Genomic DNA, 24,602 nt, shown 5'->3' on the forward strand with positions numbered 1-24,602 from the left:
ATAAAGTCACCTTTGAATAGTTGCCGGTTGTCGAATTGGATCATTCAATCAATTTGGAAATTTTTCGTGAAAATGTCACACTGACGTTGTAGTAGGTTCAGTTTTTCAAGCGACACGCACCTCGAACGACGCATCCTGCAGACGGACGTCACAGCGAAGTGTGTCGAGCTCCTTGCTTCACCGGAACAACTTCTACCAAAATATACAATTTTATTGAAGTCACATTGAACCAAATCCTCTGAAAAACGGTGAAGAAGGACGCTTGGCTCTATAAGAGGTGAAATATCAACAAATCAATGCAGTAATAAAACGCAGAGGATATTGAGTTGAATAGTTTGCACAGGTAAATATACTGAGTGTTAAAAATAAAAATAAAAATTAAAATTTTGTTTTTTACGTGATTTTGACTCAAAAATTAGAAAATTTTGTTGATTTTACTTTATTTTTTAAGGAAATAAATTATAAATGCACTTTTACGTACTTTAACGCCATCTGGAGGTCAATTATATAAGTATAATTAAAATTGAAACTCTATGCTAACTTTTATCCCTTATTTAACACTCTTCCAGTTACAATTTTAGATATTTTAATTATTCTGTTAATAGAGGCATAAACAATTACAAAAAATCATAAATGATCAAAATCCATCCAGCCGTTCTTGAGTTATAAGTGTTTTAACTAACAAAACTTTTTTTTTTTTCAAACAAATGCATTAATATCCTTACTTTTTAAGTAAATTTCACCATAAACAATTAAAAAACATTTTAATTTCAGTTATGTCTCGTGCACCACAACATGCCCGCCCAAATGTGCCGCCCCCAAGCGTGAACTTACATCATCACCACCAACAACACCAACATCAGCAACACCAGCACCACCAAAGTGCCGGGGAACGCGTGCCGTCGCATCTGCAACCGCAGCAACAGGCGGTGCCCGCAACGTTGGCGGCGCATGATGACTACTATTACGAGGAGGTGCAGGAGGAAGAGTACCTCAGCGACTATGCGGCGGACGAGGCGGACGAATGCGAGGATCCGCAACAAATGTTGCACCCGCATCAACAGCATCAGCCGGCCACTCAACCGCCGCCGCCGCACGAAATCGATCCGAGACGCGCGGACGTGACTGAGTTGTATCGTCGCCAGTGTGGCGACATCTATCCGAATCACACGGTTTACCACGTGCCGATTGTCAATACACAAACGCCACAGGAGTAAGTAATTCTAACCTCAAATTTGATCCATTCGTTCATTTATTAACCTTAATTACATAAATCATTTTGCCGTGTGGTAATTTTTGACGTGGTGATTAAACTTCATAACTCAATATTCCTCTGGTTGAAAATTTATGGCGGTATCGGCGGCCGCCATCTTGTTTGGCAATAATCGCATTTAATTTGGGGCGCGCATGCATCAGCATCGCGTATGGTTTACGATGCGATTATGGTCGGCAGCGATCGGCGCAACTAAATCTGAAAATTTATGCTTACGAGTTTATGAGTTTGCTTCACACCACCACAGCACGCGCACCATTTTCCTCTGTGTGTTTGTGTGTGTGTGTGTGTTACGCGGCGGCGAGTTATTATTTATTGAGATAACGAATCCCAATTCGCGTCGCGGACATTTATCATTCGCCACTCTGGGTTGAATGTGGGTGTACACCCCGGGGGCGGTTGGTGAATTCTCATCACGCATCGTGGAACGCACAAGGTCGAACACGTAATGGAAACAAACGTAAAATTTTAGGTTAGGTTTGTTTATCATAACCTAGAATAACACCTAGATACAAACATAATGTTTCATATTATAACCTAACCTTTGTTTTATTTGTTTTAGATACTTTTATGACCCACGTGTGCCACAAACACAATCTCAGTTAAGAGTTATGCAACCACCTATACACGCTGCTTCTATGGTATATCGAAAACGCGTTGTTCCTGTGAACGCAACCACATCAACTTCTTACCTTCGTGTTGCACCTCCACTTTTACAACCGCAAGCTTCTCAAACGTGTTATTTGACCAGTGAAGAAGCACTGGCGTTGAGACATCAGCAGCAACAACAGCAATACGAACAATATCTGCATATGCAGCATCAGAAGAATATGCAACTTCAACGCCAACAGAATTTGCTGCATTTTCAGCAACAGAAACAAATGCAACATGCGCAGCTTTCTCCGCAGGAAGTCTATCGAATGCCAAATGTAACGAATTTAAGCACGAGAAACATTGGCACTGGCAGGACTGGATCCATGGTGCGGTTGGAGTCACGACCGGAAAGACATGTGCAAACAAACATGGCGCAGTTCATGGACGTGAACAACTCGGAAGTTGTTAAGAACAGTAATATTAATAATAATATTAATAAAGTGACAGTTGCTAGTGCTACAATGGTGGATAGTGACACCAGAGTGCAGCCCAGGACAAAAAGTTCACAACATGGCGTCGGGGCAACACGTCGACATCCGGTTACTGTACGGACACCTAGGTGAGTCGTCATTTTATTTTATTTTATTTTATTTTATTTTATTTTATTTTGTAAGTTTTAGGTTATAATGAAATGTGTTTTGAGGTTATGTATAGGAGTGTTTTGACATTTTTGGTTTTTACCGTTCTTTGCCACTCCCATCTAGGAGTGACTAGTCATGTTATGATGTAGTGATATTGTTAGGTGGTACTCTTTAGTCATAATCATAAAACAGTAGTGCCGAGTCATCCAGAGAAAAAATAGCGCAGTAAAGAGACGCTTTCTTTTCTTTTTCGCTCGTAGGTGGTTTGTTTTTATTCGTATTTTTTCGCTGGTGTGTTTACATTATGCTCGTTTTGTGAGTTATTACGTTACGTAGTGATATAGCGTATGTGCGCATTTTTTTGTTTCCGTTTTCTTGCTTCCGCTTTTTGATAATAATAAAATAACTCGGGTGGTGCGGTATGCGGAATACATTTGTGTGGATCATTATTTTTCTGGCGTAATTGTACTTTATAATTATGATATCACAAAGACTTGGATTTTATTGTATTTACATACAAGAAATATAGAAATATAATGAAATATCGAGAAATATTTCTGATAGTTAATTGGTGTCATCATAATTAATATAGGCAGCAGACAGCCAAATACTCATAATAGTATATTAAGAACCAAGTGGCTAAACGGGGACTTTACTCACGACATTGATTAATCGAGTGTTTAACAATTTTTAGCCACGAGATGCTTACGTTATATTTTCTACTTCCACTCTAGTTCCACGTTGAGTTTTTGTATTTCAACTTTTTATTTTAAATCATCGAAATTTGCTCGCACACTACTACAAAATGTAAGGTTATAAATACCATACCGCGCAGGGTCATGTGACGCATCGGGTCATATCGTGCAGCTCCTACACGAGCAGCAGCAGCGCCTGTTTTGACGTGTTTGACTGACGTCGCATAGCATTTCATACGGTCTCGTGCTGATCCGTAGGCAAATGCGCAGGCGCAAGCTCCGTCCCGTAAATAATACCCGTAGATAATGGATATTACTCACGGCTTGGCCGTCTGTATATAAAGTCTCACTTTTTCTATCTAAAAACCGTAAAAAAACAGGCGCTTTATAATTGGAAGTAATAAAAAATATTTGTGACAATTAATTAATAGCTATCATCGTTATTAATATAGGCAGCCAAATACTCATAACCCCATTTATTATATGATCTGTTTGATTAGTTTCATGTACGAGTATGTTTGCTCTTCTTTTTATGTGTGATATGCGACGAGAATAATTAATCCACTGTCACCACAAAAACATTCCACAACAAAAAAGTCAGATTCTTTCTTCTTTCTCCAAGGTAGTTTTTATCTTCATGTCACCATTCAAAAACACACATAGCCACAGCACGTACGACGCACGACGTATGTAGATGCAAATAAAAAGCAAAAAAGAAAACCTAGAATGATGACCTGAGCACAGTGCGAAAAGTATTGTTGAAAAAATATACGTATTAAAAAAATAAAATTATTTGAAGACGCTCGACGCGTAGCACAGTCGACGCAGTCACGTCCTGCAATAATGTCCTGCACGCTCGATGTGTGGCGAAGGGCAAATAGGACACACTCGCGAGAGCAAACTACGTCCGAGGTGAATTTTAGTTTCAGAAAAATAGAAATAGAAAAAAATTAATCAAATAATATAAAATGTTATTAGTATTTTTTGTAGTTTAGATTTTATAGCGAAAGGGGAATAGGTTTTGGGATATAAGGAAAGAAGCAAATTAGAAAATAACAAGTTATTGAGGAAACGTGCTTGTAGGATTTGTTAGGTTTTATGTGTGGAATTATATGAGAATTTTCTATAGAATGGAAGATATTAGGTCACGTTCAACTATACGCAATTTTTTATTTCTTTTAAAGAAAATAAAAATAAAAATTATTTCTCAAGAAAAAATAAAAATTAATGTATTGACACGTAGATTTACGAGAATAACAAAAAATAGTTATGATTCGCTGATTTTGGATCCAATTTGCCATTTTCTAAATGCACAGCGCCATTTACTTTACTCTAGCGGCAGTTTTATTTAGTTTTCAAGTATTTTTTAAAGCTACTCTAATATTTACTATTAAACTTTTATTAACCCTTACTAGTTTTAACCCGCGGCTTCGCTCGCGAATATCTAAAATAATAAAGTTGCTTCCGTAAGCGTCTGTAGTCACAGAAGAAGTAACAATGAAGTAGAATGGCGGGAAGTTTAAAATGGCTGAAAGTATAGTCTATGGAAGTATAGTGTACAGTCTCCATAGTGTAGTCAATTGGATTTGATGTTGACGTAGCTGTCGGTAATACAGTGTGATAATACAGTGTGATGGTACTATAGTACTTAGGTTTGGGCTTCATTGCTGGAATGCTAGATGGCATAAAGTAGTCAAATAGCCAGATGCAGAGGTATTATTGGCTAAACATTTTCTTTATTTTATTTTATTAAAAATAATTTTTTTATTAAATAAAAAGTAGCCTATAACCATTTGGGGACCACTAAGAATATGTGTACAAATTTTCATGATGATCTGTTAAGTAGTTTTTGTGTGAAAGTGTAACAAACATCAGAACTTTCGCATTTATAATATTAGTAGGGATTATTAAAACTTCTTTGAATTTGTTTTATTTTGAAATTAATTGCTTTAGTTAAATCCCAATTCAAAATTTTTCCCTCTCTTCCTGTTTTTCTTTTATTGTACCCGTGTAGGATTTTAATCTTTTGCATTCCGTATTCTTAAAAAGTCTTCAAACTCAGTGAGTCAGTGATAGCTTTTAATCTATTTTTTCTTTGTGCGATTTATATTTTTTGTGCCGTAATTTGTTTTTCTGCAAAACCCGCCGCTTAAATTCGCGTGCTTGCTGCTGCAATTTGTGCCCGCGCCTGATAACTTTCAGCGACACATACACACACACACACAGCCGCCGCGAGTCGCCCCGGCAGGCTAACGTTGTTTGCAGCAAGATGTAAATAAGTAGATGTAAAGATGCTAAAATTCTCGGGCGCAAAATTAGATTTTCAAGTCTTTAGTCTCAGAGCCTTGGAATCTTTCGGTATCACGGTCTTTGGTCTATAATCTTTACTCCCAACTGTTTCTTTTTTGCATTATTTTCCGGTTGGTATTTGTTTGTGGTTCAATTTCAATGAAGGTATATTAATTAGTTCAATATATTTTTCTATATTGAAGAAGAATAATTTTAAATTAAATTATGTACGCAGACAATTTTTAATTTTTACTCCAGCTACTACATTTTTCATCAAGTTTTTGTTTCTCGTAAATTTACTTATAGCATTATTCATCATTTATTTTTATTTTTTTGGTGTGGAGGGTTAAAGCGAACACTCTGATGTTAATCCAAGCACAACTCATTCACTAACACACTTTTGCTATTTACCACTCTGTTACCCTACTGCACTCCAGCTCCTGTTGCTCTCATTACTCGCCTTACTCTGTTACGCGGTTACTCTGTGAGCTGGATATTCAGTAATTTAATTTCTTTTTACTTGTGAGAAATTTGTAGTGGCGGATTGCAAAGAAAACTGCTTTAAAACATCAATCGCAGTCACACTCTCAGTAGCCATACAAATTTTTCTTTATTTTTGTATTTTTTCATTTGTAAATGATGTTAATGTGAATTTGTATGTTTGTGTCACTTTCACGTGAGAACCAATTAACTAATTTTAATAATTTTTGGTGTGGATATATTTTAGGTTATGGAAAAGACAATAGGTTACTTTTCGTTCTAATAATATGACTAGAAAGGACAAAACACCAAATATTGTTAGTTACAACATTTATAACTCAAGAATCACTGAACAGATTTTGATGATCAATAATTTATTAGATGCGTCTTTATCTGGAATAGCAGAATAACTATTAAAATATAATAAATTACTACTATATGATTGTTAAAATAACAAAAATTCATTTTCCTTGCGTTGCAGAAAAGTCTACGTTTCCAATTATCTTCATCAACCAAAAAAAAAAAAAAAACATAAAACGTTTTATGTGCACGTATTTTTCGGTATGCCATGTGTATTTGTCGTCTGTTAACCACCGCCTAACGCATGCATTACCATTAGCATTAGCATTAACGATAGCATAGCACTAGTAGCTGTATCAGTCTTGATGGCGTGGGCGCCTCTCCTCTCCTTTCTTTCACCCTTCTTCCATTCGGTTCGCTGCTCGTATTTATATGTAGGTACTTGCGAGTTGAGTTTAACAGCGTATCGATCGGTTTTGGGTTCAAAGCCAGCCAAGCCGAGCCTGATTCAGGCTCATTCGTTGTCTGCATGTGTATTGTCTATATGCATGTGAGCTTGTTTGTAGGTATTAGGGGTGCATTAGATTACGGCCGAAATAAAAGACAAAAGAAAAAACAAAGATTCTTTTGCGTCATTTGCCAAGTTACAAACTGCAACATCTAAATAAAGAAATATATTCTGCACCAATTTATGTTAGGTTAGGATAAGTGTTAATATATGCAACCAACATAACATTAATTCAATGTTTATAATGAAACTAGCTTTAACCCGCGGTTTCGCTCGCGAATATCTAAAATAATGAAGTTGCTTCCGTACGCGTCTGTAGTCACAGAAAAAGTAACAATGAAGTAGAATGGCGGGAAGTTTAAAATGGCTGAAAGTATAGTCTATGGAAGTATAGTGTACAGTCTCCATAGTGTAGTCAATTGGATTTGATGTTGACGTAGCTGTCGGTAATACAGTGTGATAATACAGTGTGATGGTACTATAGTACTTTGGTTTGAGCTTCATTGCTGGAATGCTAGATGGCGTTAAAGTAGTCAAATAGCCAGATGCACAGGTATTATTGGCTAAACTATTTCTTTATTTTATTTAAAAAATAATTTTTTTTATTAAATAAAAAGTAGCCTATAACCATTCGGGGACCACTAAGAATATGTGTACAAATTTTCATGATGATCGGTTAAGTAGTTTTTGCGTCAAAGTGTAACAAACATCAGGACTTTCGCATTTATAATATTAGTAAGGATTCTTGATTGTTACGAATTTAATTTTATTCACGCTTCATATTTTCGCGTGGCTTGCAATAACGAATAAAGGTGAAGAATGTATTAAGACTTAAATGCGTTTCGTGATACTCGTACGTGTGTGAACTGTGCGATGCATTCCGCCGAGCAAATGGAAATAGACTTTGGGGGGATGAAAAGCAGGGTGTGAGGGTGGTTGCGCGTCAAGACACTCGAAAGTGCATCGGAGACTATATCGTACCCGCCGCGCGTCTCTCCGGAGTTGTATCGGTTGCATTGTTCTTTGTTCTTAGCTTTTAGTGTATAAATAGCTGAGCGCTTACACTCGGCCAATGCCAATGCGAAGGGTTGATAACACGTTTGAGTGGAAATTCGGCCGAATTAGGAATTTGATACGTATCGAGAATTGCAACGCGAATCAATGTTGGCGAGTTGAAGGTGAAGGTTAAATGATAAAAATATATCAAAAGTGGCTTCTAACCTCAATTTACAGCAAATTACCAAACATAACCTAACATAACATTTTGTTTTGTGATGTTTTATTATAACGTTTTTATTGCTGACGCTTTTAACGCGCATTGTTCAATCATTCATCATTAAATGTGGACGTCCAGAGGATGGTTATTGACAGGTGTAGCGGTGGAAGCTTTCAACCAACACGATTCATTTATTTTACGTCTTTAACGGAATTAACTTTAATGTTTTCTTTAGTTTTTGCTTTAATTTCACGTGAATTTAAATTTAAGTGATGTAATTTATTGAATGATTGATGATTGTATTGGATATTTCTCTTTCTTTTTTTTTTGTGTTAAGTTTTCGTTGTTTTGTTGTTTGTCGTGCTTTCTGCGGATGATTTGTTGTCGTCGCCCCAGAGCCTTTTATTATTGTTTACCATTCACCTGCGGAATTGCTTTGTCCATTGTGTTTGAAATCACCAGCACCTTTGCAGCTCCAACATGAAATCGATACATTTTTTCATTGAGAAAACAAAACACTCTTTCTTCCATTCAACTGGAAATCATAGCTTAGCCAAGAAAATCATAAATAATAACAATTTCTATTTCCACAACTACAGATTTTACTATTCAAAAATTTTTATGTAAAAAAAATTTTTGTAATTAAATTTTTTCTCTTGAATGATGCTTAGTTTTGTTTCAAATTAATACCCTTGAAGTGCTTGTCTACTAGGATAATAAGACCTGATCTTCATAATCCTATCCCTGTCAACCTCCAAGGTCTTCTTCTTGATGAAAATCTCCCTTTCTAATTTTCCGCGTGTCATCATCAAATCCGCCTGGATAATCTCAGCCTGCTTCAGCTGTGACGACAATGCCGACACGTCATCATTGATTGCCTTCACCTCTTCAACCAGACCATAATGCCCTGTATCTCTGCAATTCTCCACGCGTGGCCTATGCATCCGTCGGTTATCCAACCTTGTCTGAGCGCATTTCAACGGAATATCCAACCTGCGAATTGTATCCCTCAACCGTACCATAGTTGTTTCAATATCAGCAATTTGTTTCAAATTCTTATGCAGTTCATTTTCCAGCCGCGTGCGCATCTCCTCCATGCAATTGATGCGACTCTGCAAAGCGTTCTCTACTTTATCGGCCTGCGCCCGGAGGTTATTAGCGGCATCTTTACTAATGGATTCTAGAGCTCCTCGTAATGTTACAGATCTTTGACGAGTTTGTTCAGACTCTTCAAGGGTTTCCCTTGTAAATTTCTCCCAGTGTTCTTGACTGGATTGATTATCAGGAAACCCAACTGCGCCAGGTTTAAAGAGTAAAACCGTTGATCTGTTGTTCAAAGCCACGTTGATTGCTTCCGCTTCGTTGGTTTCTTGTTTATCAGACCAGTCATTCTCCAGTCGTGATTTAGCTGTTTTGTTAGCCAATAGTTGATGTTCTATATCAGCCATTGCTCTTGTAAACTGTTCACGGATTTCCGAACATAGTGCTAACTCCCGAATAATCTCCTCTTCAACTTCGTCTCTTACAAGTTCAGGATCCAGTCTCCCTGTGCGTCTATCCATTGATTCACTGGTAATAGACTCAGGCATTTGTAAAACCGCCATGGATTGCTTCAATCTTCTTCTTGCTTCCAGGATATTTGTGATTTCTTCATCTGATGCAGATATGGCTCTTTCTAATTCACATTTATAGCGATGTAGTTCAGATTCTCGTTGTTGAAGGCGTTTGGTACTTGCGTTTTGATTATCATCTGCATTCCGACATGTTGAGTCTATAGCTGTTTTGGAATTGAAGTCCAGCATGTTTGCTCGATGTGAAGCATCCCAAATACTATCCAGGACTTCTTTATTCCTTGCTCTCCACTCACCCTCTGAGAATCTTGTTATTGAATATTTGGACACCACAGGTCTAACTCCGGTTATCCCTGCTAGAGGTCCCCAGTCTACGCGACCTGTGGCCCATGGTCCTAAACCTCCTGGTGCGTCTTCCCGATTATCCGGAAATGAATCCTCTGGTTTTGGTAGGTAACACACTCTGGATGAATCCGAATCTTTTTCTTCTTTCTCCGGTGATTTATTTGGATCAGCAATTGGAAACATCACAGGTCGTTCTTGGGCAGATTGATAACCACCTTGGGCACATGGACATTTCACAGTTTTAAGAATACCTTTTAATGGAACACCATCTCTGGTGGTTTGAATTGGTCCTTCTCCTTGTCTTACAGCTCTTAAAGCTTGTTCATGCATTTGTCTCTTAATCTCTGGTCGTATTTCTTGGCGATACAACTGATTGTCTTCTGAGTTGATGTTTTGTGCTAGGGGTGCATGTATTTCCAATGCAGGGTTACCAAATGTAGGTTTGGCATATGGATTATTGGTTTGGTCAACAGTGCAGATTTGTTTCCTTTGTAGAAAATCATTTTCCTGAGCACAACAACATGGAGTATTTTTCCGTTGTGGTTCTGGTAAACCTTCAAATCCTAATGGAGGTTTAACCACTGCGGGTTCCTTAATTGGTGAGACTGTAAGGTCAGGACGTTGGCGAGACGCAGGAATTGCCATTTCGGTTAATTGTCTATCCCGGACATCAGAGGCGTCTTTTTCAATTAATTCAGGACGTGGCACTGTATTGGTAGTTAAATAATCTCCATGTGTATCTGCTACGCGTGTATATCTCTTGGTATCATCACAAGCTCCACATATTTTCGAAGGGAATTCAGCCATTTTTTACTTGCAAAAAACTGCTAATTGTATAACGTTGTAAATGTCTTTTGGAATGTCGTTTAGTAATTTAAGGTCTGTCATTGTCAATTATCCTACTGTTGTGTTTCCATGAAAACAGTTTTTTGTCATTGTATTTTTTTGCTCAGCATTCTAATTTTCTAATGGTTTTGGTAGTCGGTTGTTGTAATTGTCGTTTTCTCTTGTGTAATAATCATGCGCTGGGCACAATTGAACTTCAGGAGACACTTGCTCGCCCGCTTGTTACGCCATTTCTCGCGAGTTTATGAGCGCGCTCGAGGTCGCGCCAAGGGTGAGAGTTTGGCAAACTTATTCAGGAAACCATGCAGCAGCCAAATCATTAAATTTTACTGCTTCTGTGGGTTTGCCTAGATCAGTAGATCATGCCATATTTAACTTTCTAGCATTGCATTGCATTGCAAACCTCTTATAAATTCAACTTTATCTTTTTGTAATTTAAAGAATAGAAATTTGTTCAGTTATTGAAACACTTTATAATCCTTTATTATAGATATATTCGTAGGGCAGTCAATCCTAACCTTTTCAAGCGTCCGTCAACTCTTTGCTTGCCATTGGCTGTACAACCTGATCCCGCCCTCTATGGAGCAACAGCCGTCAATCCACGCAGATTCAAACGCAATCAACATGGAAACGACGTGCAAGTATCACCATCACCAAGATCTCCTGGTCCAGTGTTACCTTTACGAAAAGTGAATAATCCACAACATTCCTACAACAATACCCAACCAATCATGGAAGGTGAACCCTCTGGGAGTTTAATGGATAATATACATTTGACAAAACCGCATAGTTGTCAAGTGGGTCCAGCTGGTCACGCGCCTCTTGAAAGAACACTCCCAAGTGATACTCAACAAAGACTAGATTCGATTTTTCAGCGGTACGATCGTCTATTTAGAACGGAAGCTTCGCCATCTGGTGACGCAAGTGTTAACCTACTAGAAAGACGCGACAAAGGAGATCCGTTCGAAAATATTGATTGTTTTGATAAATTTGAGAATTTGGCTAAACTAAGCAAGATGGAGGCTGGAAATTTTGATAAGAAGTTTAATATGAATCAAACAGCAAATACAACTGATGTATTCAACCTCAGACCAAGAGTATTTTGAAATTAATTACATTTTAGTTATTTTTAGTTAATTTTGATTTGTTTTAGACTCCGCCATGCTTAAAACATAAACAAAATGATGATTCAAAAGTTCAACCTAATTTGCCTGTTGCAGAAACATTGCAGGTTGAGGAAATGACAACAGACATGTTGGATGAGTTACTAAACGAGTTAACAGAGCATGGATTTAGTGAGAATTTGAACGAGGATCAAAAGAGTAAACTGATTGATCAAGAAGACCAAAAACAAACAAACACTGATCAAGAAGGTGAAAAATATCAACGATATTTACAAGAAAAAGAAGATAATTTTAAACTGGAACAAGACAAAATAACAAATGAATTATTCAAACAATCAACCAATAATGAAAAGAATGATAAGGTTACTTTAGTCACACTCACAATTTCCTACTATAATATTTCTTTTTAGGAATGTCCCGAGAAAGATATCCCGAAAAGTTTCACTTATTGTGAGATAAAACAATGTTTGTCTCCATCGAATGACGCCAACAAGAAAGAGAAAGATCTGTTGAAACCCGAACACGACCTGGACAGCGACGCAGAGAAGGAAAAAGAAAAAATGCGTGAGCGTGAAAAAAAGCCGGAGCTCAAACGCGCCCGTAAACAAGAGAGTGAGGGTGACATTTCGAGCAAAAAGTCAATTTCATCAACTACTACGACAAGCGCGACAAGACCTGGCGCTAGGATTATCCCAAGGATTATGGTGGATGACGCCATGGAGCTACATCGGACAAAGAGCTACGTTGTGAATTTGATTGACACTGCATTAAGCAATCATTTTGGGACACAAGTTAAGGATAGCACACATAAGAAAGACGTAAGACTATAAAATTTTTGTGTTTAAATATTGAATTTGTTGTTTTTTATTTGTAGAAATTACAGGCTAAAAGTGCAATGCAAATGCTTAAAAAACAGCCTTCTACAACGTCCAGCAAAGCATCACAAAAGGACCTAGCTGAGGAAATTGCGCATGTACTTTCTGAGAACTACGGATCAAATTCACGTCATTCTTCTATATCGAAAGGATTGTCTCAATGCTCTTGCAAATCTTCATCACACGGTAAAATTAATTTTCAGCAGTTTTGGTTATCTTTGTGTTAGGCAACCAACAATACACTAATGCCACCTTAATATGTGCAGTTTGTGTATTGTTGGTTGCATAATTTTCTACTGTATGTCACTTTTAACCTATAAAAATGTCAATTCTCAGAACCAATGTTTGTGAAACAATTGCGTCAAATGCGCTGGGGTCACCTAAAGCACATCCAACAAGAGGTGCGTCGCTTGGAAGAACTCGAACGCTTTCTAGATTCATGCAACATGTCGACATTTGAAAAGTGCCACTATCACTAGACCAGACTCACCTTGACCAAGGTCAAACGTGCCATTTATGCACTGGTCTGATGAGGCACTGAAATGTATACAATATTTTTATAAATATACAATGTTTTTATTATTTTCAAATGTTTATTAATTACATTAATTACATTTATTAATTACAAAATAGGTACAAATAGGTACACGTTCGCATATAAATAAGTAAAAAACAGACGATAACAGTATATAACAAGATTATGTACATGTATTTATAGAAATGAACACGCCCATAGAGTAAGTACGCTGCGTCTGCGCAGTCATCATCGTTTACTTGCTTTTTTAATACTCGTACTTTTATCATCACTTAATGGAATGTATTTGACTTCCTTGTACTTTTCATCAATAACTGGCAAATCTATGAAGATATCTTTCTTACCGCTAGGTGGAGTTGTTGTGGGCGTGTTTACAGTTAACTTTGTGATTGGTGGAGGCGTGGTTTTAATTTTACGCGGCGGGGGCGTGGTTCCCGAGGAAGCAATCAACACGTCTGAGATGGGAATTGTCATTGGCGTGCTTAATTTTATTATAGGTGGTTTTTTAGTTGTTGTGGTTGTTGTAGAAGTAGTGCTTGTGGTAGTTGACACTGGTTTACTTACATCGTCACTCCTTGCCTGGGCGTGGCCTATGTTAAAACTTTCTAGGTTATCAAACTGTTCACTATTCGAATCTAAATTCTGAAAATCCCAGAAAGTGGTTGTTGCTTCCGATGCAACTTCATTTTGTTCATCACCTCTCTTAGCTACTTTCTGAATATAAGTTTGTGGAGTTGTGGTGGGGGAAATGGGCGTGGTCACTTCATCACTCAACGTATTTCGTTTTAATTTTGTGTTATTGGTGTTGTCAATTGGTGGTGGATCAAATGTTTCTATTTTACTAGCGTTTTTACTCTCTTTGTCGTTTTTAAACAACTGCGCGGTGGTTAGTGCGCCATCTTCCGTTGATTCTTCAAATCTCAGTGGTAAATATTTTGGAGTTGCATTGGGTACATTCGGAACGATAAAGTCACTTATAAACTTAGGAGTGTAAGTGCTGACCAATGGCAGTATGGTTTCACGTGCGTATTTTTCAGCTTCTTCAAACATACGCGCCAATCGCTGTGGAAGAAACTGAACTGTTCTTACAATAGCATTGAACGCATCTTGCTCTTCTCTCTCGCCATTATAATTGTATACTCTTGCCCCACCACTACCACCAGTGGAATCATCATGGCGCTTCCATTTGTTTTCATTGATGGGAATCGTTGGAATCCAATCATTTTGTTGATGACGATTATTATTACCATTATCATCAGTTCTGGTTTGTATTAAGGGTGCATCAACATCGTAGAAGTTGTAAACCAGCTCCCGGTTGTGTTTTTGACCACGTGGGCGGTGCCTAGGTCTAGTGGGAGTAGAAATTTCATCTCTATGCGTGGTCAATATTGGTTTGACTGTAGTAGGACCCAAAATGGGTTCGGTTATTTCATGATGATGACCTGCTTCCCCAGATGATGATCTCCCGATTTTATTCTTTGATTGTGGTTTCAATATGGGTTCAACCACTTCTCTGGGGATATTATCTTCCTGGGAATGACTTCCGTTGTTTCTTGTCACTTTAACCACTCGGGAATTGAAGGCCCTGCTTTGTTCGCTTTCATTATCCACCAGATTATTATCATTATTCCAAGGGATGTTGAAGATGTCGAATGCATCCCTGAAGATTTGTGTGTTTTGGGATTCCTTTTTGTCTAAATCTTCAGATGAACTTGATGTACCTTCACGTTCCACCTCAGAACCTGACTTCACCACTGGTGTTGGGACGAATTTAGAAGAGTTTTTTGCTTTGTAGATATCATCTTCTTCATTTGGGTTAGAACCTAAATGTGGGGTATTTGGAGAATTTGGGAGGTTACATTCCCCAGGGTATAATGGAAGAACCACTGGTATTCCAGAATCTAATATTAATCCTTTGTTGCACACTGAAGCACTCCTCCCGAATGAATCACTTAGTGTGATTTTATCTATCCGCCATTGAAGTAAACCGGAAGTTAACCATCCGCTGTATGCATTGTAAAGGATTTGAATTTTCGTGGGTTCTAATAAAATAGGGTGGGGGACGATTATTCGGGAGACCATACTACCCAAACGCATTTCTTCATCTTCTTTTCTGAATTCAAAAAAAAAAAAACAAAAATAAATTAAAATCACTTTTATATGATTTTTTCTAAGTGTTATCAATACCTGGTCAAAGTAAATGTTTCATTCAACAATGAATCCCCTATCAAAGTAATCTGAATCTTTCCATAGCTTATAATAGGAACATCACCAGGGGTGCTCTCAATCTTGATGTTGTACTGATGAGCACAGAATGGTTCTTCATCTCTGGTGATAAGGTAAAGTTGTCCTCGACCTTTGGATCGATCAGCATAGTATCCCATATTACCACATTTGCGTTCATCAGTGCATGGGAAGCAGTTACCAGCTAGGAAATCATCATAGGACTCACAGGGGAAAGCTGGGAAGTGACAACGGGGTGATACAGAATCCGTGAAGAATTTGTAAGCGCGTCGATGGTTGCATAACGATCTTCCTTCAACAGCGGAAGCTAAAGAAGAATAATTTTATGATTTTAACCAGAATTGTGATTGAAATTTGAAAACTTACACCAAATTATATCACTGACAGCTCCCACAAAAATATTACTGCATCCTTTTTGCATTCGCCCTCCATTGGGGTAGAAATCAACATGACCCATAGGTTGCCATGAACCTAAACCTCCCAGGATAAGATTTTCACCATTGCTGTGAATTACATCAACGAAAGTGGCGTCGGTTTGATCTAAACGCGCCCGGGGGTCTTGGGATTCAAAAAGTGGTCCAGCTGGGTCCAATCCTATTAAAAATACATAATAATTTGAACCTTAAATAATAAAAAAAAAATTTTATTTACCTGTGATCCTACTTAAGTTACCAAGTTCAGCCCCAGCGAAACCAGCAACATGTGCTCCTAAACTAAACCCAACCAAATGTATATTCCTCACAGAGAATCCCACTTTGTCCACCATCCCGCTCAACAACATCCCCAATTGTTTCCCGACTAATCTTGTATTAGCCGCGGCTTTGACATAATTCGGAAGGGTAGCTCCATTACCCCAATCGACGCAAATCACATTCAAGTCATCCTGCCAATCAGATTAACCCGTCAATCCACAACACACCACAAATTTTAATTCAATTAACTTACAACCGCCATTAATGCACTCCTCATCTCATAAACCCATATATGGGAGCAATCAGAACCAAAGCCATGGATCATCACTTTTAAAGGCAACGTGTTGTTAAGACCTGTTTTGGCCCACGTGAATGCATCGCTAATATTCGTGAAGGGAAATTCACCCACAGTGTTGCCATTTCTACGGCTGCTATGACTGGGATACAGTAGGAATCGTGTAGAGATTTCTTCCGGTTTACTCGGGAGCATGTCCAAGTAACCAAAAGGACCTGATGCTTCAAAGCATCCCAGTTCTGGGTAACACACACTTGGTTCATCTCGTTTTCGCCTATGTAAATAAACAGAATAAAAAATAGGTTATGTTGTGAATAAGGTTATGTATTTTAAATTACCTATGTTTAAGTTGATTGTGTTTTGATTGCCATTCGTTCATCGATTGGACAACAGCGCGATAAATTTCCGCATCGTGGAGTTCGTCGAGTAGCTCCTGTGAGGGACTCGCCCACGGACCACCGACCGCTGAAACAATCCAAAATGGCAGCGTTTTCTCTCACCAAACTTTTCCACCCCGCCGAAAGTCTTCACTAACTCGTTTTCATCGTTTTAATTCCGTTTAGAGCCCGCTTTGGGGATTAAAACTTTCCGAACGGACGTATTTTATAATGCGTTTACATTTTGTTTTGTCTCTTTTTGCTTGGATGGCCGCCATTTTATCGTGCATTTAAAGCGCGTTTTAATAACTAATCGTGTACGACTTCCGCGCCGGTAATGCACTCTTAATGTCTTGATGAAAGCGCAAAACAACAATAACATCATAATACATTGACGTGCGCATCTGTAATTATATCGACGGTTGCATTTCTTATTGTTTTTGTTTGTTTGAGGTTACGTGACGGAAATGCACGCAAATTGCATTGGGTAAATAAGCGGACATTTTGTTACGTCCGGGCGGACAAATTGCACGTAATTATTCAACATTACCAGTGGGATACTTAGAAATCAATTACAGATAAAGACAAATCATCAGAAAGTTTTATTTGTGGATTTGTGTGTAATGTTGGTTGCCTATCATAAATTTTAACAAAATAAGTATAATATATTTTTTTGGTAATTGAGCGTATTTATATCGCTTGGTGAGCGAAATCCATCTATTTATCTCATCAAGTGAAATGTGTTTGAAACGCGTGAAAGTGTTTGATGTCTTCGACATTAACATTAGAAGCTAATAAAACGCACGAAGACGATCGCACCTGAAAGCCATCAACCAACCGAACACATGCGCGTTTGACGTCCGACATATTCGTCTCGACCATTTATTTAACGTCTTTGGAACGTTTCTCTTAAAGTACCCACTGGTATAAACGCTAAAAACATATGTTTTGACAGTTTGACAGGAAATTAACCATGCGACAGAGCAGAAATAAAAAGTGTCATAAACATAAACATAAAAATGTCAAAAGTGCATAAATTTCAAATCGACAAGTGAGTCACTCATAAATATTAAAAGTAAAAATCGTAAAAACCGAAAATAAAAATAAAATTGAAATGATTCACATAGAGTGATTAACACACTCTGAAATTCTATAAATACGTAGACGTAGTTTTGAAGAAGAAAAGTTTCTTTGTTGCATTCTTCAACGATGATCAATGAATGAAACTATGAAATTATTTGCTGCGGCGTTTCGTGTCTGTTATTTTTTTTTTGTGTGTTGGGCATAATTCGGCTAATTGGCATAGTGAAATGAATCACGTTCGAACACTGTGATAATTTGTGTCAAAATATGAAGCTTGTTCTTTCATTTCGCCTGAGCACTTTCACTTTAAACGTTTTAACGATCGCTAAACGCATTTTAAATACTTATGAAAACAAAACACACGAAAAAAAAAACACGAATATATAAATTATATAGGAACATATAAATTAAGAATTAAAAATATCTTAAAATTAAATTGTTTGGTTTTGTTTTGGGATTAGAATTAATTAATTTAGTTATTGGATATGCTTGGACCACTTTCACTCGATTTTTAAACCAAAAACACGGCATGTTGTTGATTAATTTTTGATATAAGAAACAACATTCCTAACCTAGCTTCATATTTGAAGCTATTTTTCAGTATAATTTGTTAAACAACAAGTTTTTTACATTTTTAAATTAATTTACAAATAATTTAGACAGCGACGTAGGCGTAAGTTGTCTATGGGTATAGCCCCATATAAAAATTTTTGATGTTGTCGTAGGCCCTTATATGGAGTGTAAAGGTTTTCCTTACACACTTTGGGAGCCCCATTGCTGGGGCGTTAGATAGTCAAATACGGCAAATACGGCGGTAGCTACGCCCTTTCTTTAGATAAAAATAACATGAATAATGTGTATTTTTGGTTGCCTACATTAAAATGTAAAGTATTCAGCTATTCGCTATTCAATTTTGATGTTTTTAGTAGGGATATTTCTTTGTTTTTACTTTTTAAATTATTTTACAAACAATTTTGATTTTAAATTTGTATTATTGGTTGCCTATATTAAAATGTAGAATACGCTACTCAGTTTTATCCTTTTACTTTTATTTCTTTGTTTTACTTGCGGTTTTTCAACGCAGTAAGTAACTAAAACTTAACCTCAATGGAACCAATTGGAACGCGTCAGGACATCGAGTCAAGAACTATACACGTACATCTGTTCCCCGCACATTCGGAAATATCGCAGTCGAAATCAATTCGAAGCCGTTTCCAGTGCTTCCACGATTCACATTTGCATATGTCGTCGTTGCTGCCACTGCAGGGCGACAGGACGCGGCTCGAAATTGTCGAGAACGTCCTCGATTCCAAAGAGGTTCTAGGGGTCCTACAGATCACCAATGCTCCAACTATTCAATGGAGACCGTATGTGAACCGGTAAAGCGGAAGAAAAAATCTCGAAAATCTAAATCTAAATCTGAATATCGGGCCTAAATCTTTTTTCGTAGACGCATTCGCATTCGCCTGCTGCTCGAAACGTCAAGTGTCACGATTGGGCAATTTATAGGCTCTTTGTTGGAGTGAATGTGTTGGACAACGAATAGAAACTTAAAATTTAGAACATTTGAAATCTAAATTGGGTTATGTTGCTTGCCTATGTAATAAATTTAATATTTCATAAATTTTAAGTAAAAAAACATTTTTTTCGTCTTAAAAATGTTTTTAGTTTACAGAATGTTGAAATATTATTTACTGGTTGCACCTGACATTTAAAATTGCAACATTTTATAAAATGTATTGTCCGAGAACATTTTTATTTCTATGAAGCAATAAAAACTTTCGCCAAAAGTCGAAATTTTAAAAATTCCAGAATATTGCAAAACAAAACAAAACAATTTAAAATAAAACTTTGCAACGTGAATAATTTGATCATTTCGGAACGTAAAACCGAAATTTATTCCAGATGTAAAAATAGTAATGAAAATATGAATGTTGGAATTAGCATAGTTTGTGCGCAGGTTGCAACCAACTTATGTAAATCGGGGCTAGCACAATGGCAAAACATTATTACGCACGCGCGCAATTATGAATCCGTATTTTTTCTATTTCGTTTTTGCGTTCGCGGTGGTTGACGCCACATTGTTCTGGCAATAATAATTATGCGGAGCGCGCACCTGAGCAATCCGGCAGATTGCATTATTATGTAAAAATTGATAATGGCCAATGACAACGTGAAACTATTACAAATAGAAAATGTTTAAATATTATAATTTATTTTTTTACGTCTAAACTTACACAATATTCATTATTTATGGGATATTTTTAAGAAATATGTACATAAATGTGCATAACCTCAGAAATATATCATAGGCCACCAACATAACACCACTAGTATATATATACAGTTGACATCCCTACTAATATTATAAATGCGAAAGTCCTGATGTTTGTTACACTTTCTCGCAAAAACTACTTAACCGATCATCATGAAAATTTGTACACATATTCTTAGTGGTCCCCGAATGGTTATAGGCTACTTTTTATTTTATAAAAAAAATTATTTTATAAATAAAATAAAGAAATTGTTTAGTCAATAACACCTCTGCATCTGGCTAGTTGACTACTTTAACGCCATCTAGCATTCCATCAATGAAGCTCAAACCTAAGTACTATTGTACCATCATACTGTATTATCACACTGTATTACCCGCAGCTACGTCAACATCAAATCCAATTGACTACACTATGGAGACTGTACACTATACTTCCATAGACTATACTTTCAGCCATTTTAAACTTCCCGCCATTCTACTTCATTGTTACTTCTTCTGTGACTACAGACGCGTACGGAAGCAACTTCATTATTTTAGATATTCGCGAGCGAAGTCGCGGGTTAAAGCTCGTATAATATAAGTTTTCTATTTGAGCGCCACCTATGCAAGAAAAAAAGTAACTGTAAATTAAAATTGACATTATTAACATTTCTTCATAACAAAAAAATAAATAATAAAAGAAAATCAATTTCATCCGTGCTTTTGACTTTGTTGAAATTTCCATGCTTCGGAAAACAGGTGTGTGCCTTGGTTTTTAGGTCAAGAACATCAAAAGACTCAACCAGTTCAAGCACATGGCATCTTTTCATAGCACTATCTTCATCTCCGTGCTTTATTTATATTCTGTATTTCACATTCTACTACAATCACTAAACTACAACCACATTCAAAGCCTGTACGCGTATTTCATTTCTTTCTAACGATACAATAAAGAATAAAAATAAACTCGAACTTGTATGCAAATCGGTCGAAATGAAATGCCGTTCGGAATATGGAATGAAAACACAGTTGGTACGAATGAATCGTAATCGATACCTAACTGTGGTTTGGGCTCTTTTTCGGCCGGGCAAACGATGCCCATCGGTTATGCAACGACACAGAAATACACTGACTTCGTGAACTCAAACCGAACAAAAACCAGAAGAAGGAAGAGATACAGACAAGCGGCGAGGACGGAAGTACATAAAACGATATACCGCTAGCTTTTATTGATTTTTATTACGGATAAACTTAATCGTTAAAAGCAGACAAGATTTTCTTTATAAAATGCCACCATTTTCATGCAAATGTTTACAAAAATAGCTTTTTAACATATTTTAATATATCAGACATTTATTTAGACAAAATGTCAATTTTTGTTTGATATTTCAAGTAATTTCAACATTTTTAAGCAAATTTTTTCTTAAAAAAACAAAAAAAATCAATTTTAAAAAAAAATTAAAGTTTTTCTTGATTTTTCGACAAAATTCAACATTTTACCACAATTTCCAATTTTAATCTTCTTCCCAAATGTTTTTAAAGTCAAAAAAACAAATATTTATCAAAAATTTCATTTTTTCTTGATTTTACTACTTAATCCAATATTTTAATTGATAAATTCCATCAATACCTAAACAATGCCAGTTTACTCTTCTAGTACTGCGAATATTAAGTTGGTAACCATAATCAAATGATTCTGATAGTGATAAATCGATCCGCGCTGCACAGGCCAAAATTGATGAAGATACTCAAACTCATTTAATGCGCAACAGCGCAATAATTGCCAATTTAGCTTCATTATTGCCGGCTGCGATTGTTTGTTTATGCTCTGATGACTGGATGGCCGCGAGGCTGGTTTAAATAATTACGCGCGGCTCTAATTAATCAATGCGACAGGTGCACGCAGGTGGATCGTATCGGATGCAACCGATCATCGATTTACAATAAACCACAGGCACGCCGCAGCGCAGAAAGGCGAAACCGAGCTGCAAATAACAGTAAACAAACGGGTTGTGCGCATCAGCAACTTTTATTTTCGACCAAATATTGTTTTTTATTATTTTTAGATAATATTGATGATAGATTCAATGATTTTTAGTTTTTATTGTTTTTTCGGTTTTTTAATTGGACTAGTATTGTGTATGTTTGGTTGCCTATATAAAAACTAATATAACCTGTCACTAATACAAAGTAATTCACTTTTCTGACCTTAGATGTCGCTCTATGTTAAAAACTCAGCAGGTTAGGTTAGATTTTTATAATTTTACTAGCTGTTGCCCGCGACTTCGTTCCGGCAGTGTTTAATAAAAATGTAATTCGTTTTTACTCTCTTGTTCTAGACATACTCGTAGTAAGAATCAATTCTATCAATAAGATTACCATTTTTAATTTAAAGAAATTAATTATTTAAAGTTTTTTCAATAATGCATTTCAGCGCGCCATCTCGAATTCAACTATTTAACTATAACTATGATTGAATCTCAATGTAAAATTTATTCTATAGAAAAGAGCTGTTTTGAGGATTTTCCCGGCAATTATTCGAATTTTTCTCACCTTTTAAACCTTCCCTAAACCTCCACGAATAATTCAAGACCAAGATAAGATAAATCCGTCCACCTGTTCTCGAGTTTTAGCGAGACTAACGAACAGCAATTCATTTATATATATATAGATACTTTTTTTGCCTCTGCAATTGTTAAAATTGTTAAAAACTCAACATTTATTAATATTTCTATTGAATTCTATGATGAAATTCTACTTTTATCAATAAATATCAGTATTACAACTAATTCAATTCATAAAAAAGAAAATATATTTTTATTTCCAATTGTGATTGGTCAGTATGCCGTGCACCAGTGAACCGATTGCATAATCAGTTCCTTTTTCACAAACTTATCACCACATTTACATTTCCGCTCCGCGTATGACCCAATACATCATACCTTCACTATTCAGTGTATTCAGTTGCCTATATAACAAAGTTTCAAAAGCTGTAAAATATCAGTTGCATATATCTCCCTCACATGTCATGTTAATTTATTTGAATAGTTGTAATCCCAAGCATTATCTTGTCATTCTTGTCATTCCACTCCGCATTGCCGTAATTACCTTTCTGTGATGGTTTAATTGCATGTTGCGCTCAATTTAAATTTCGTTGCGGCTAACAAATCGATTCGTTCGTGCGCTGAGCTCTAATTTCGCTCGTATGACTGCCTTGCACAATTAGCGCTATTAGTTTGAGATTTGTTTCGTCCGTGATTGATATTTCCTTAATTAGCGAATCACGCGTCGTCACATCAACACTCAAAGATTGATTGCGCGCCGGCAATTACTGTACAATTAAATCTTACGCAAAGGTTTATAATTATACATAACAAATTTAATTAAACAAGTTGAAATGAGTGACTTACCGCTATCTATCGTCGCATAAAATAAACACGTGAATGTTAGCAGCGCATAATGGTGGTATAATGTGCGCATGTTGATGCCATGAACACGCTGTATGTTTCGATGCGAGGTGATGCGAGGCGAATTCGATTTGGAGTTTATTCTCGCTCTAAATGTTTGGATTTTATTTTAAAATACTTTTTAAAATTTCAATTCCAGTTTGAATCTGCAACAGAAAATAAAATAAGATTTAATAAATTTAAATTTAAAGAAATATCAATAAATAATAAATAATAACAATAATATAAACATTTAATTATTTATTAGTCAATTATTATTAAATTATTACAATTTAACCTAAAAATAAATATTTTAATATAGGCAACCCAACTAAAATAAATACATACATATAGGTTATAGACTTCTAATTACAATTAATTTTAATTATTAATTCCAAGACCTCTCTGAACTTAATGACAGAATTAAAAATGATGGCACACTAAACTCTTTAAAGCCTTTAATACTTAAGTTCTAGTAATGCAGTAATTTTAGTGATTAAAAACATTAATTTGTACGAGAAGAGTAAAACGCGCATAAAATCAGGCTGTGAGTGTCTGCAAGAAGAGTTTTAGTAACGTCGGGCAGTCGCACCAGCCGGAAAACCCACGGAAAAACAGACTTTCTCACTCGCATTCATTCGCCTCCATTACATCTACGAATGAAACGCGAATGAAACTTGCCGGAAACCCACGCGATGGGTCTGCAAACTTTTCATATTAAAAATGAATGACTGTCCCGAGTGTTTCTCGGCTTTGCCCGTTTGCGCTTTCATTTGTTTTCGGGATTCGTTCATTTTCTTTCGTTTCGTTCATTTCGGTTTGCCGTAGTTTTCTTAGGCTTCTTCGACTAACTACTCTCTTTAATTCTTCTTAATGCCAACTAACTTCAGTTAATTGTTTTATCATACATTAAAACTAT

General features: G+C 36.5%; 3 protein-coding genes across 4 annotated transcripts in view; 1 reads left to right on the forward strand and 2 right to left on the reverse strand.

Annotated features, from left to right (window-relative positions):
• Positions 1–13,339, forward strand: LOC135803964 (histone-lysine N-methyltransferase, H3 lysine-79 specific-like). 2 transcript variants are annotated; one of them, XM_065317716.1, is made up of 8 exons: positions 1–343; positions 775–1,213; positions 1,836–2,486; positions 11,249–11,855; positions 11,912–12,244; positions 12,293–12,700; positions 12,757–12,943; positions 13,094–13,339. In XM_065317716.1, the coding sequence occupies exons 2-8, from the start codon at positions 777–779 to the stop codon at positions 13,234–13,236; spliced, it is 2,766 nt and encodes a 921-aa protein (XP_065173788.1). In that variant the 5' UTR covers positions 1–343; positions 775–776; the 3' UTR covers positions 13,237–13,339. The 2 variants fall into 2 exon arrangements, with proteins under 2 accessions (XP_065173788.1, XP_065173789.1); XM_065317717.1 differs by having other exon boundaries at positions 12,766–12,943.
• LOC135803965 (tektin-4-like) lies at positions 8,255–10,802 on the reverse strand. The gene has a single exon (XM_065317718.1). It carries the CDS (start codon positions 10,717–10,719, stop codon positions 8,680–8,682), a length of 2,040 nt encoding a protein of 679 aa, XP_065173790.1. The 5' UTR covers positions 10,720–10,802; the 3' UTR covers positions 8,255–8,679.
• The window catches only part of LOC135803962 (uncharacterized), a 19,018-nt gene continuing 7,746 nt past the window's right edge, over positions 13,331–24,602 (reverse strand). The window contains exons 2-8 of the mRNA XM_065317715.1: positions 23,648–23,850; positions 16,862–16,988; positions 16,482–16,797; positions 16,188–16,419; positions 15,903–16,130; positions 15,480–15,843; positions 13,331–15,405 (exon numbers count right to left, since the gene is read on the reverse strand). Of these exons, the coding sequence (XP_065173787.1) occupies positions 13,521–15,405; positions 15,480–15,843; positions 15,903–16,130; positions 16,188–16,419; positions 16,482–16,797; positions 16,862–16,988; positions 23,648–23,717 (3,222 nt within the window). The 5' untranslated portion in view covers positions 23,718–23,850 and the 3' untranslated portion in view covers positions 13,331–13,520. The remainder of the gene's footprint in view (positions 15,406–15,479; positions 15,844–15,902; positions 16,131–16,187; positions 16,420–16,481; positions 16,798–16,861; positions 16,989–23,647; positions 23,851–24,602) is intronic.

The sequence above is a fragment of the Atheta coriaria genome, unplaced genomic scaffold (assembly GCF_025399875.1).
Source record: "Atheta coriaria isolate IRGN ID8LTWV9N9 unplaced genomic scaffold, Caltech_Dcor_3.1 hic_scaffold_3_pilon, whole genome shotgun sequence".
NCBI lineage: Eukaryota > Metazoa > Arthropoda > Insecta > Coleoptera > Staphylinidae > Dalotia > Dalotia coriaria.